General features: G+C 45.7%; 1 protein-coding gene across 1 annotated transcript in view; it reads right to left on the minus strand.

The window, feature by feature from the left end:
- The window catches only part of LOC125446548 (gastrula zinc finger protein XlCGF57.1-like), a 71,427-nt gene that overhangs the window by 53,027 nt on the left and 2,678 nt on the right, over positions 1–15,722 (minus strand). Inside the window, exon 2 of the mRNA XM_048520217.2 lies at positions 11,812–13,354. Within this exon, the coding sequence (XP_048376174.1) occupies positions 11,812–13,062 (1,251 nt within the window). The 5' untranslated portion in view covers positions 13,063–13,354. The remainder of the gene's footprint in view (positions 1–11,811; positions 13,355–15,722) is intronic.

Consider the following 15,722-nt stretch of genomic DNA (forward strand, 5'->3'; position numbering starts at 1 on the left):
GATTTTTTTGGTAGAAAATGTCATTTTCTATCACATTCATCATGGGAGGGTTGGACTAAAGGGTCTGTTTCTGTGCTGTCTATGACTCGACTCATCCAACTATGTTATAAAGGATTTAAGATTTCGAGCCTCAACAACATCCTGGCAGCGCATTCCAAATTCCCCCACCCTCTGAGTGAAAAGAATTCCTCAAATTCCTGCCCTTCACATTTAAAAAATGCTTACTTGTTATTGATAGGCGCAGACTCGATGGGCTGAAAGGTCTCTTCTATGCTGTGTGACTCTGTCTTCTTGTAATTTAATCCAAAATTAGAGAAAAGGTATGAGTCACTATATTAAAACATATTATTGCAACGTAAGCACTCATCAATCATAAGCGGAGATATTATCAGGATAAACATAATTTTGTGTTTATGCAGGGAGAAAATCATTTATAATCAAAACAATACTGTCCTAAATGTCTTTTTTACACAAACTTTGCCAAATTTTCGTAAAATCCCTGTTTTACCTTCTCTTCAGGCAAGCTTCCTCCTGAAATAAATAAATTACAATTAGTGAGGATAGTAACAATGGATTTGAAGAGGAGACAGACAGACTGTTGTATTGATCAAACACCGGGCGAATACGATTCCACCGGAAGGGTGAAGTGGGAGATTTGGAAGGACCAACAAGGAGTGCCAAAATAAACAAAATGCTACAATTCTAAAGCAAGTAAGGACTGGCGATCTGTGGTTTAAGGTAATAAATCCTTACGATGATTGAGATCAAGTGCAGGCAGTTCTCAGTTAGCGATAAATTATGATGGTCTGGAATGTGTCGAATTACATGGCTGAGGATTAACAAAAGTTCAACAGCAATTGTCAGTTCTGAGGAAGGCTCACCGGATCCGAAACCTTAACTCTGATGTTTTTTTCTCTCCGCAGATGCTGAGCTTTTCCAGGAGCTTCAGTTACTGTGACAAAATTATATACTGGGCTCGCTCACATAGTTTCCTGCATGGACGTGCGGCAGTCTGGATTCGAGGGGAAAATTACACTTAATGCAACAAGAAAAGGATTTCCCACAAATATTAACATCACACGGTCTAATTGCAGGGAGGTGGCCGCTGATGGTAACACTAGTTAGTTCAATGACAGCAGCAGACCCGTCGATAAAACAAATGCAAATTCAGGTTCATTCTGTTTCTCTTTTTGAATAAATGTTGTATTAATTTAACAGTGATTTTGCAACCGGGTGAAGGTTCACTGAATTACCCACAATACGTATTCGCTTACTTTCAGAATTACCAGCTCCTTTGCTTCCTTTGCATAATTTGTTTCTGCAACATCGAGCTTGTCTCCTCAATAGAATTTAAATGCTCCTGGCTCTCTTGAAGGTTTTTCGCCATTGGTTCGAGAATCTGTGTCTTCTTCTTCTATCTGTTTCTGCAAATTTGAGAGTTCCTCCTCAATTGCAGTTAACTTTTCCTGAATCTTTCGAAGGTTTTTCTCAACTGGTTCTAGAATCCACTCCTCTTCCCTGAGATCTCTGAGTAAATGCTACTCTTTCTCAGTGAGAATCTGGTGCATTTTAGTGAGCTCGTATGTGATGTGGGTCTGCAGACTGCTCACTTGTTCCTACCAAATTAAATGTGTAACATCATTAGTATTCTGCGATAAAAGGAACAAAACCAGATCGCGGAAAACCAACACAGGGAGAGATTACGTTAGTTTTCAGAGACCTTTTGTTTCTGTTTCTGTTCCATTTCCAGACCGCTGAATTCTTCTTTGTGAGAGAATCTAAGGAAGATGCCAGTTGATCCTGGAACTGGGAGAGAGAGTCGCAGAATTAAGGTTTTGAACCATAAAAACACAATAAAACCTTCACTTGATAAATTATTTCTGTACAGCTTTAAGCCTAAGGCCCGAATCCAAATCCCACCTGCTCAGAGGTGTATGACAACATAATTTAACAGATTAATAAAAGAAAATATCAATACACATTTCCCCTTTTGCCTTGCAATTTTAAATAGCTTCTTTAATTGGGATGAAGCGATGCTCTGTGTTCACATCACGACAGATCACACAGATCAATCTCGTGTCAGTTTCAGAAAACAGCTTCAGATCTTCCTGATGTTCCTCACTGTGACGTTTACTTTGCTTCTCTTTCGGATCCAGCTTTACGTTCTGAGCCTTCTTGGCCAGATTTACCCCGAGGCTTCTTTCCGGGAACTCCTCTATATTCTGAGCAGGAATTCATCTCCTTTCCCGAACTCTTGGATGATACAGAAGCGGCAGAAGTTGTGCCCACAAATCAGTGTAACCGGATCAGTGAAGAAATCCAGACAAATGCAACAAATTGTCTCCTCACTCAAACTCTGGAGTTGCTGTCTGGAAGTCACGCTTAATCTCAGCACTTCCTGCTTCAAGATAACAAAGTGTGGGGCTGGATGAACACAGCAGGCCCAGCAGCATCTTAGGAGCACAAAAGCTGACGTAAAGGGTCTAGGCCCGAAACGTCAGCTTTTGTGCTCCTGAGATGCTGCTTGGCCTGTTGTGTTCATCCAGCTCCACACTTTGTTATCTTGGATTCTCTAGCATCTGCAGTTCCCATTATCTCTGATCACTTCCTGCTTCAAGTTGGTTTTACTGAGCAGCTAGGTAGATTCCGTTCCACATTCCTCACAAATTCACTGCAACAATTTCTGAACGATGATTGTAAATTAGATAGGGAGAGAGAGAGGAGAAGATGGGCGGCGATCGAGATGGCATTGCATTTTTCTCCAGTTTGAACTCGCTGCAGTCGAGTGCACCTTTCTGAAACAGCCAAATTTGTACTTGTTGCGTTGGTCCCGAGCACAAAATCCTGAAATGTCAGAGTTAAAATAACATGCCTGTAGCAAACTCGATCTGACATTTGCTCATTATAGAAAACAAATGGTGGGCCGGTGAACCCACCGATGGTGTCACATCTGCCACCCCCAGGGCACACCACTTCCGGGACCGCGAACACGACCGCTGCTGACAGCCACACTGAGCCCTGGCGAATCTTCACCATCCACTCAGACCGCCCACTGACTGAGGTCGAACGGTCAGTACTAAGCAACGGGCTCACTTTTGTCCCCTCCACCCACACATCAACGAATACCAGTCACGTTTGGACATCAAGCAGTTTTTCCGCCACCTTCGCCTCCACGTTTACTTCTTTAACCGGGAGCCTAAGCCTCCCTCCACTGACTCCTTCACCCACCTCCAATACAAGTTCTCTTCCTGGACACCACCCCCAGGCCTCCTACCCTCCCTCGAACTCTTCATCTCCAACTGCCATCGAGGCATTAACCGCCTCAACCTCTCCACCTCTCTCACCCAGTCGAACCTCTCCACTGCAGAACAGGCAGCCCTCCACTCCAACCCCAATCTCACCATCAAACCCGCAGACAAGGGTGGCACAGTGGTAGTATGGCGCACTGACCTTTACATTGCCGAGGCCAAACGCCAACTCTCCAACACCTTCTCCTACCACCCCCTTGATCATGGCCCCACCCCCAAGCACCAAACCATCATCTCCAATACCATCCATGACCTCATCACCTCAGGGGCCCTCCCACCCACAGCCTCCAACCGCATTGTTTTCCAAGCCCACACGGCCCATTTCTATCTCCTTCCCAAAATCCACAAACCTGCCTGCCCTGGTCGACCTATTGTCTCAGCCTGTTCCTGCCCCACCGAACTCCTCTCCACCTATCTGGAATCCATTTACTCCCCTTTGGTCAAGGAACTCCCCACCCACGTCCATGACACCACCCACACCCTCCACCTCCTCCAGAACTTCCAATTCCCTAGCCCCCAACACCTCATTTTCACCATGGACGTCCAGTCCCTATACACCTGTATTCCTCATGCAGATGGCCTGAAGGCCCTCCGCTTCTTCCTGTCCCACAGGCCCGACCAGATCCCCCCCACCGACACCCTCATCTGCTGAGCCACACTCGTCCTCATCCTCAACAACTTCTCTTTCAATTCCTCCCATTTCCTACAGGCAAATGGGGTGGCCATGGGTACCTGCATGGACCCAAGCTATGCCTGCCTCTTTGTGGGTCACGTGGAACAGTCCCTCTTCCACACCCACACAGGCCCCAACCCCACCTCTTCCTCCGTTACATTGATGACTGTTTCAGTGCCGCCTCTTGCTCCGCAGAGGAGCTCGAACAGTTCATCCACTTCACCAACACCTTCCACCCCAACCTCAAGTTCACCTGGGCCATCTCCAACATGTCCCTCACCTTCCTGGACCTTTCAGTCTCCATCTCAAATAACCAGCTGGAAACTGATGTCCATTTCAAGCCCACTGACTCCCACAGCTACCTAGAATACACCTCCTCCCACCGACCCTCCTGCAAAAATTCCCCCCCCATTCCCAATTCCTCTGCCTCCGCCGCATCTGCTCCCAGGATGAGGCATTCCACTCCCACATATCTCACATGTCCACGTTCTTCAAGGACCACAACTTTCCCCCCGCAGTGGTCGAGAATGCCCTTGACCGCGTCTCCCGCAACACATCCCTCACACCCGGCCCCCGCAATAACCGCCCAAACAGAATCCCCCAATTCTCACATACCACCCCACCAACCTCCAGATACAACACATCATCCTCTGACACTTCCACCATCTACAATCCGACCCCACCACCCAAGACATTTTTCCATCCCCACCCTTGTCTGCCTTCTGGAGAGACCACTCTCTCCATGACTCCTTCTCCGCTCCACACACCCCTCCAACCCCACCACACCCGGCACCTTCCCCTGAAACCGCAGGAAGTGCTACACTTGCCCCTCCCTCACCTCCTCCCTCACCCCCATCCCAGGGCCCAAGATGACTTTCCATATTAAGCAGATGTTCACCTTCACATCTGCCAATGTGGTATACTGTATCCATTGTACCCGGTGTGGCTTCCTCTACATTGGGGAAAACAAGCGGAGGCTTGGGGATCACTTTGCAGAACACCTGCACTCGGTTCGCAATAAACAACTGCACCTCGCAGTTGCGAGCCATTTTAACTCCCCTCCCATTCCTCAGATGACATGTCCATCATGGGCCTCCTGCAGTGCCATAATGATGCCACCCGAAGATTGCAGGAACAGCAACTCATATTCCGCTTGGGAACCCTGCAGCCCAATGGTATCAATGTGGGCGTCACAAGCTTCAAAATCTCCCTTTCCTCCACTGCATCCCAGAACAAGCCCAGCTCATCCCCTCCCCCAATGTATCCCAAAGCCAGCCCAGCTCGTCCCCACCTCCCTAACTTGTTGTTCCTGTCACCTATCCCTTCCTCCCACCCCAAGCTGCACCTCCATCTCCTACCTACTAATCTCATCCCGCCTCCTTTACCTGTCCGTCTTCCCTGGACTGACCTATCCCCTCCCTACCTCTCCAGCTATACTCTCCTCTCCACCTAACTTCTTTTCTCTCCATCTTCGGTCCGCCTCCCCCTCTCTCCCTATTTATTCCAGAACCCCATCTTCATCCCGCTCTCTGATGAAGGGTCTAGGCCCGAAACGTCAGCTTTTGTGCTCCTGAGATGCTGCTTGGCCTGCTGTGTTCATCCAGTTTCACACTTGGTTATCTTAAATGGTATTTGCTGATGTGTGTTTATTTTCGGCTGCTGGAGGTTATTCCCTTGTGTGATGTGCGCTGTTGGGACTGGACAACACTTTCTGCGTTAGAGCTTCAAAAATTTAACGTAATGGTAAGGAGGCATGTACGTCAGAGGTTTGCACACGGCACAATAAATTAGCTGTTTGATTGATCGCAATGGGGATACGTGTAGACTGCAGGCGGATATCAATAGATTTGTTGGCTGGTCAAAAAATGGCAAATTGAAGGGAGTGAAGAGGACAGCGAGTGATTGGAAGAAAAACTGATGGAGTTGGGAAGGGGTTAAGATTCCGTTGTCTTTTAGCAGACTGAACTCCCTGCCGAATACAATCCATCTGGTGAAAAACTGAACTTGAAGCTGTGATCAGAGATAATGGGAACTGCTGATGCTGGAGAATTCGAGAGAACAAAGTGTGGAGCTGGATGAACATACATAGAACATAGAACATTACAGCACAGTACAGGCCCTTCGGCCCTCGATGTTGTGCCGACCTGTCATACCGATCTCAAGCCCAGCTAACCTACACTATTCCACGTACATCCATATGCTTATCCAAAACCAGCCCAGCTCGTCCCCTCCAGGCTTTTGTGCTCCTGAGATGCTGCTTGGCCTGCTGTGTTCATCCAGCTCCACACTTTGTTATTACTGAACTTGAAGCGAGTGGGTATGTCGGTCGTTCAGTCATTAGCAGAAACTACCATAAGTGTCAAGCAGTGGTTTCACATGTTGGGTAAAGAGATGGTATCAGAAGGGCTGGACCTGTGTGGTCAGTTACATTTGCTAGGAGACGTAGTCTAAGCACATTCCACCAACCTGGGGCATTCCACAGTGCTCCAAAGTCGACCAAGTAGCTTTAAAACCGACTGATAGTAATCTATGACTTTATGGTTTTGCTGAGGAAGTCGGAAGAATGGTACAATTGATCTTCTGTTGTTTGACAGGACCACAAAACCTAAAACCTACTGCACTGGTCTGCAACTCGTTGTGAATGCAGTGAACGTCTGGGAATGGTCGAGACACTGCGTGAATCGTTACAAAGTTCACAGTTGTGCTGCAGGAAATGATTAACCCATGAATAATAAAGTCTAAAGCCTGAGATTTTAAACCTGAGGAACCTTAAAATGTTTCCTCAAACTCGCTTCATAAATTGATTGTAAGAATTAAAAGTAAAAGTCACCATAGTCCTACCAGACAATAGGCTACATTTTTGTTCGAGGGAAGGCTGGTGGTAGCATTACTTGAGGGACAGGAGAAGGATGGTTCTTCATGGTAACCTCAGCAGTTTGGGAATTGAACATACATTTGCTGCATTGCACACCTGTTGCTCAAACAAGTAAATCCCCAATGACAGAATTCATTTAGTTAGAGCTAAGAATGAATAGATGTACAATTATACTTCTGGGTGTATTCCAAAGAAATTACTGGAAATTATAATAAACAAAAATAAATTTGCAAGAAAACTACTGAGACTCTGGAATGGAAGTCATAATGAGAGGCCAAAATAAAATACTGGGCATGTTGGAAATATTCATTATTTTAGAAAGCATCAGTGGCAAGAAAAGCAGCATTATTCTTTACATTGATGATCTTCAATAACTTAATATGAGGACCATTAGTTGTGGAGTGAATTGCTTTGGAACATTTTCATGAGGGTAAAGGTGATATGAAAAAGCAGATTGTCATTGCTGTTTTTGGCTGTGGGCGGGGATTCAGTTGCTCATCTGAGATTGTAAAACAGTAGTTTTGCCAGGGAGAGGATGCACACTCACGGTATGAGGACTGAATACAACCACTTACATAAATATAAGTACAGTCACAATGGAGCAGATTGACAGATTTACTCAGAGCTCCCTGACAACATTCTAGTTAACCTCAAATGTTTCTGTCCACAATCAGTTGGAAAAAGATAATAAAGTGTGAAGCTGGATGAACACAGCAGGCCAAGCAGCATCTCAGGAGCACAAAAGCTGACGTTTCGGGCCAAGACCCTTCATCAGAGAGGGGGATGGGGTGAGGGTTCTGGAATAAATAGGGAGAGAGGGGGAGGCGGACCAAAGATGGAGAGTAAAGAAGATAGGTGGAGAGAGTATAGGTAGGGAGGGGATGGGTCAGTCCAGGGAAGACGGACAGGTCAAGGAGGTGGGATGAGGTTAGTAGGTAGAAAAACTTTGGTTAGACCGCACTTGGAATACTGCGTCCAGTTCTGGGCGCCCTATTATAGGAAAGATGTGGATGCTTTGGAGAGGGTTCAGAGGAGGTTTACCAGGATGCTGCCTGGACTGGAGGGCTTATCTTATGAAGAGAGGTTGACTGAGCTCGGTCTCTTTTCATTGGAGAAAAGGAGGAGGAGAGGGGACCTAATTGAGGTATACAAGATAATGAGAGGCATAGATAGAGTCGATAGCCAGAGACTATTTCCCAGGGCAGAAATGGCTAGCACGAGGGGTCATAGTTTTAAGCTGGTTGGTGGAAAGTATAGAGGGGATGTCAGAGGCAGGTTCTTTACGCAGAGAGTTGTGAGAGCATGGAATGCGTTGCCAGCAGCAGTTGTGGAAGCAAGGTCATTGGGGTCATTTAAGAGACTGCTGGACATGCATATGGTCACAGAAATTTGAGGGTGCATCCATGAGGATCAATGGTCGGCACAACATTGTGGGCTGAAGGGCCTGTTCTGTGCTGTACTGTTCTATGTTCTATGTTCTAAAATGGAGGTGCGGCTTGAGGTGGGAGGAAGGGATGGGTGAGAGGAAGAACAGGTTAGGGAGGCAGAGACAGGCTGGGCTGGTTTTGGGATGCAGTGGGGGGAGGGGATGAGCTGGGCTGGTTGTGTGGTGCAGTGGGGGGACGGAACAAACTGGGCTGGTTTTGGGATGCGGTGGGAGAAGGGGTGATTTTGAAGCTTGTGAAGTCCACATTGATACCATTGGGCTGCAGGGTTCCCAAGCGGAATATGAGTCGCTGCTCCTGCAACCTTCGGGTGGCATCATTGTGGCACTGCAGGAGGCCCATGATGGACATGTCATCTGAGGAATGGGAGGGGGAGTTGAAATGGTTCACGACTGGGAGGTACAGTTTACTGCGAACTGAGTGTAGATGTTCTGCAAAGCGGCCCCCAAGCCTCCGCTTAGTTTCTCCAATGTAGAGGAAGCCACACCGGGTACAGTGGATTCAGTATACCACATTGGCAGATGTGCAGGTGAACATCTGCTTGATGTGGAAAGTCATCTTGGGCCCTGGGATGGGGGTGAGGGAGAAGGTGTGGGGGCAGGTGTAGCACTTTCTGTGGTTGCAGGCAAAAGTACGGGTGTGGTGGGGTTGGAGGGGAGTGTGGAGCGGACAAGGGAGTCATGGAGAGAGTGGTCTCTCATGAAAGCAGACTAGGGTGGGGATGGAAGAATGTCTTGGGTGGTGGGGTCGGATTGTAGATGGCGGAAGTGACGGAGGATGATGCGTTGTATCCGAAGGTTGATGGGGTGGTATATGAGAATGAGGGGGATCCTCTTAGGGCGGTTGTTGTGAGGGCGGGGTGTGAGGAATGAGTTGCAGGAAATGCGGGAGACTTGTTCGAGGGCGTTCTCAACCACTGCAGGGGGCAAGTTGCAGTCCTTGAAGAATGCGACATCTGGGATGTGCGGGAATGGAATGCCTCATCTTGGGAGCAGATGCGGCAGAGGCGAAGGAATTGGGAATAGGAGATGAAATTTTTGCAGGAAGATGGGTGGGAGGAGGTGTATTATAGGTAGCTGCGGGAGCCGTTGGGCTGAAATGGACATTGGTTTCTAGGTGGTTGCCTGAGATAGGGACAGAGAGGTTTTAGGAAGGTGAGGGATGTGTTGGAGATGGTCCAGGTGAATTTGAGGTTGGGGTGGAAGGTGTTGGTGAAGTGGTTGAACTGTTTGAGCTCCTCTTGGGACCACAAGGTTGCACCGATATAGTCATCAATGTAACAGAGTAAGAGGCGGGGTTTAGGGCTGGTGTAGGTGCGGAAGAGGGACTGTTCCACATAACCTACAAAGATGCAGGCATAGCTTGGGCCCATGCGGGTACCCATGGCCACCCCCTTTGTAGGAAGTGGGAGGAATCGAAAGAGAAGTTGTTGAGGATGAGGAATTTGGTTAGGCATATCATCCAGGAAGACACCCCCAAAGCCAACAGCTTGCATGCAAAACTATCTCCCCTGCAGGCTAGCAATTCGGACAATCATTCTTTTTTGAAATCATGTGTTAATTGGTCAAAGCATGTTTAAGATAACATTCTGTGGGGCTGTTAATGTTTTGTCCCCAGACTAAAAGATTGTTTCTGTGTGTATTTGTTTTCCTTTCATGCATTCCAGAAGGTAATGTATTTGCAGTGTAAACTTTTCGTTAATATTTACATCACTGTTTGAGTAAGTTTTTTTGGCAATAAATCAGTTCTTTGTTTTTTACATAGGAACCTCATTGTCTCAATTCTGATACTGAGTTATTCAAATGTTGTTGTGATCAATGGAGGAGTGGAAAAAAGATGGTAATCAGTTCACAACATTTCATTTCATCATAGATTGTATGTAGTTGAGGCCCAGTACTGATCCTTGTGGTGTACTGCACTATTTACAGCCTGCCAGTCTCAAGTTTCCTACTTATGCAAATCTTTGCTTCCAGTTAACTAACCAATCCTTTATCCATGCAAATATGGAGAAAGGAGCTAGGAAATGAAGTTTGGAGCAGGTACGATAAGCAATGGGGCGACACGGTGGCGTAGTGGTTAGCACTGCAGTCTCACAGCGCCAAGGACCCAGGTTCAATTCCCGCCTCAGGCGACTGTCTGTGTGGGTTTCCTCCGGGTGCTCCAGTTTCCTCCCACAGTCCAAAGATGTGCAGGCTAGGTGGATTGGACATGCTAAATTGCCCGCAGTGTTCAGGGTTATGGGGGGGATGGGCCTGGATGGGATGCTTCAAAGGGCGGTGTTACTTGTTGGGCCGAAGGGCCTGTTTCCACACTGTAGGGAATCTAATCTAATCTAATTCAATGGCTTCAATCTTCTCAATTGTTATTGCAAATAAATTTCATTCACCACGGAACATTGAGTGAGCAGTTTGATAACTGAGAAACAGTAGAGGGTGGAGCAAGATTGTGATAAATTGAAGTTGGGTGTCATCAATGTACATTTACAAACTGCATTTGAGTGATGTTAATAAGGGATAACATGTAGACATGAAACACGAGGGACAGCAGAGGTAATGGTGCAGGAGCTGAAGGAAAACAATTCCAAGTGTCTGCAAATAACAAATAGCTAAAGTTATTGAAATAGGTCAGATTCAGTGTTTTGTGTGCACTCAGTAGTGAAATTCAAACCAATGTAAGCAAATAAAGATTCATTCCATGGGAAACAACAGTGGAATAATGGTCAGTAACCATTGAAGAATAACATTATTATCCCTGTATTGCCTGGTTTCCAAAAGACCATTTGTTGTTTTCCTGGTCACAACTCATTAATCTCATGATAAGTCATAGCAAATGCAGACCATGCATCCCACTGGGGTTCCGCTCTACCATTTCCATTCATCAGACTTAAAACCAATTTCTCCAGAACATCCAAGAAACTTTAGTTTCCTCCCTGCTACAGGGCCATCTCAACATTTCCAAAAATAACCACTGACCCATTATATTCCTTCATTTTGCACACAGTAGTAAATTATAAAAGGCACTGGGAAGTCAATTGGTAAGGTTCATATGATGTTCCACGTAAAATTGAAAAAAAAACATTTTAAATGGTTATTTGTAAAAAAAAAAATCCCAATATATGTGGTAATATTGAGATCAGTGGAAACTGGACAAAATGAAATGGTCTGATAAATAGAAGATGCATGCTATGTTTGATTTTTTTCTAACAGGGACAAGATGTGGATGGTAATCAATTTCCTGGATAGTGTCAAAGGTTGACTTTTTGTTTCTACGGTATAACTTTCTTCTAGATTGTCTGTTCAGAGTTCCAACCAGCTGATGCCATATACTTGGGTGGAAGATAAAAATCTACAAGGATATGTTTTTAACTGTGCTGATTTATTTCAAATTTATCAAGTACATTAACCACAAGTGGTGTTAGATGGGATACTAAAATCTTCAGAAATGAGCACAAATTGTCAGAATGAACATAGTTCAGTCATTATCAGCAGAATCCAATCCCTGCTGCTGCATGTGTATCCTTTGGTGTGTTATCAGGTGGGATGATTGAGTAAATCCTTTCTTACACACAGAGCAGGTAAATGGCCTCTCCCCAGTGTGGACCCTTTGATGTCTCAGTAAATGGGATGTACAGGTGAATCCCTTGTCACAGACAGAGCACATGAATGGCCTCTCCCCAGTGTGAGTACGTTGGTGTGTCAGCAGGTGAGATGAATGGGTGAATCCCTTCCCACATGTGGAGCAGGTGAATGGCCTCTCTCCAGTGTGACCTCGTTGGTGCATCAGCAGATCTCTTTTTGTTTTAAATTTCCTATCACAGTCAGAGCATATAAAGGGTCTCTTGTCATTGTGAACAAGCTGATGTGTCAGTAGGTGGGAAGACTGGGTGAATCTCTTCCCACACACCGGGCAAATGAAAGGTCTCTCCCCAGTGTGAATTCGCTGGTGTGTCAGGAGGATGGATGATTGAGTGAATCGCTTGCCACAGACAGGGCAGATGAATGGTCTCTCCCCATTGTGAACTCGCTGATGTATCAGGAGGTGGGAAGATCGACAGAATCCTTTGCCACAATCAGAACAGGTGAATGGTCTCTCACCAGTGTGATTATGCTGGTGTGTCAGCAGCTCATTTCTGCTTTTAAACCTCTCTTCACAGTCAGAACATTTGAAAGGTCTTTTATTGGTGTGAATACGTTGGTGTGTTGTAAGATGGGATGAGCAAGTGAATCCCTTCCCACACATGGAGCATATATATGGTCTCTCTCCAGTGTGACGGCGTTGATGTATGGTGAGTTGAGATGATCGAGTGAACCCAGCCCCACAGTCAGAGCACCTGAATGGTCTTTTATCAGTATGAACACGTTGATGGCATGTCAGTTCCTCTGAGCTTTTATAACACTTGCCACAGTCCGAGCATTTAAAAGGTCTCTCATCAGTATGAACTCGCTGGTGCTTCAGCAGGTTGGATGAATTAGTGAATCCCTTCCCACAGTTCGAGCAGGTGAATGGCCTCTCTCCAGTGTGAGTGTTTTGGTGTCTCAGCAGATCCTGTTTACTTTTAAATGTCTTCTCACAATCAGCACATTTAAAAGGTCTCTTGTCAGTGTGAACATGCTGGTGTCTCAGCAGATGGGATGACTGAGTAAATCCCTTCCAACAAATGGAGCAGGTGAATGGCCTCTCTCCAGTGTGAACTCGCTGGTGTCTCAGCAGGTGGGATGAATCAGTGAATTCCTTTTCACAAACAGGGCAAGTGAACATCATCTCACCACCATGAATGAACTCCCAGCTCAATCAGGTAATTAACTTATTTACCATAGACACCCCTGCCATTTACACAATTCTCTTCTATGTGACTGCAACTGTGTATCAACAGGTTAGCCAACCAGTTACTACCTCAACTACAAACAAAACATGTGGACAGTAGCTCCCTGCTGAGCATGGTGCTTTTTGTTTCCATTTTTGATGACTAATATTGCTGAACTGATTATCTTTCAGGTTTTCCTATGATGCTTGATTTGAGCTTATGGTCTGAAAATTCTCCTCTTATAATGTCCTATAAAATGAATTGGAAAAAAAAGGAAACGGGGAGTGAGAAAGTACACATAAAAACACAAAGCAACAAAAACAAAAATTGCTGGAAAGCTCAGCAGGTCTGGCAACATCTGTGGACAGAAATCAGCATTAATATCTTGGGTCCAGTGACCCTTCCTCAGAACTGTTGGTAGCCTGGAAAATGTCAATATATATAAACAAGGTAGGGTGGGAGAGGAGGTAAGGAGTAAATGGTAGGTGGGGATAGTACCCAATAGAGAGGAGAACAGTTAGTCAGACAAAAGAATGAATATGATCTGGCTAGGGGCATGAAAAGCTATTAATACAGAATGTTAGTGGATAACAATGGAGTATGTGTAATAGCAGACTATATGATAATAAGAACAGAAATTGCTGGATAAGCTCAGCAGGCCTGGCAGCATCTGTGGAGAGAAATCAGAATTAACATTTTGGGTCAAGTGACCATTTCTCAGAATTGCTGTGATAAAAAGCCTGGTGTGTCAGGGTTGGGGTAAGGACATGGGAGAGCTCAAGCCTTAAATTTGTTGAATGCGATATTGAATCCAGAAGACTGCAGGGTCCTGAAGCAGAAAATGAGATGCTGTTCTTCCAGCTTGCACTGAGCTTCATTGAAGCTCTGCAGCAAGCCTAAGACAAATATGTTGGCCAGGGAACAGGGTGGTGTTTTGAAGACATAGCCAATTGAAAACTCAAGGTCCTTTTTTGGGCTGAATGTAGGTGTTCTGTGAAATGGTCACCCAGTCTAAGCTTCAATTCCCCAATGTAGAAGAAACCACATTGTGAGCAGTGAATGCAGTAGACCAGATTGTGTGAAATGTTGGTGAAGCACTACTTCAGCTGCAAGGTATATTTGGGTCCCTGGATACCAAGGAGTGACAAAGTAAATGGAACTTCTGCAGTTGCAGGGGAAAGTGCCATGTACTTGGGGGCTTTTGGAAGTGAAGGAAGAGTGGATTAGTTTATTCTGGAGGGAATGGTCCCTGTGAAAGGCTGACAAGGGAAGGGAGGGGAATAGGAGTCCGGTGGTGGCCTCTTGCCGGAGGTGGCAGAAATGGTGGCTTATCATCCTTTGGATCTGGATGATGGTGGGATGGTAGTTATGGGTAAGGGGGACCTATGAGTGTTGCAGGAGGGAATAGAGCGGGTGAGGGTCGAAGTGCTGGAGATGGGTCAAACCCAGCTGAGGTTCCTGTCGACAAAGATGCTGGGGAATCCTCAGTTGAGGAAAAAAGTAGACACTGCAGAGACACCCTTGTTGAAATTAGCATCATCAGAATAGATAAGATGGAAACGGAGAAACTGGAAGAATGGAATGGTGTCTTTACATGGAGCAACCGTGTGTGGATGTATAGTCAATGTAACTGTGGGTTTATAGTGGATATTGGGGACTCGCCTATCCACAGAAATGGAAACAGAGATGCCAAGGAAGGGAAGGAGGAGTCAGAAATGGACCAGGTGAAAGTGAGGGCAGGGCAGAAATCGGAAGCAAAATAAAATAAACTTTTCCAAATCTGGACAAGAGAGGGTAGCAGCACTGATGATATCATCACTATACCAGGAAAGAGTTGTGGAGATACTTGTGATCCTGGGTAGACTCAAAGCATGAAGGATGAAACTTGAGTTGGAATCCACATGGGATGAGTCTGAGCTGAAGACAGTCACTAAAGAATATGATGTGACGATGGAAATGAGTCAAACACCAGGAGTGACAGGCAAATTGATGATGGTCGACAAGGAAAAAAGATTGGAATGGAAACCCTGTTGGAGAAAGGAGAAGAACTTCTTCAATTTAGGCGTGGCTGGAGGAAATGTAGCAGTCATTTAAATACTAAATAAAAATCTACCTTCTCTGTATATGCATTATAACGTTTTCCAAGCTGTCATCAGTACTGAGGAAGGGTCATCGGACCCACAATGTAAACTCTGATTTCTCTCCACAGATGTTACCAGACCTGCTGAGTTTTTCTATCATTTCTGTTTTTGTAGTTATGAAAATGTCAATTTTCATGCAGAAGTTGGGGTTGGATGGGAAGGGGGTGAGGAGTAAACACTTGGGAATCCTATCACCTTCTGGACTTAATATTGAGTTCAACAACTTTAGGGTTTGAGCTGGCCCATGTCTTTATCCCTATCCCCACACACCGGGCCTTGTCATCACTTTGTCTGCTATTACACGCAACCCATTGTTAGCCACTAATGGTCCCCATGAATTGTTATTCACCCTCCCATCTTCATTGTTATCCACTTCTTTGTTTGTCCAACTCTTTGGGCTCTATCTCAGTCTATTGTTTACTCCTCAGCCCCTCTCGCATGCTAACTTCTGCATATAAACAACATTTTCCTCACTA

This window comes from Stegostoma tigrinum, chromosome 34, assembly GCF_030684315.1.
Source record: "Stegostoma tigrinum isolate sSteTig4 chromosome 34, sSteTig4.hap1, whole genome shotgun sequence".
Lineage (NCBI taxonomy): Eukaryota > Metazoa > Chordata > Chondrichthyes > Orectolobiformes > Stegostomatidae > Stegostoma > Stegostoma tigrinum.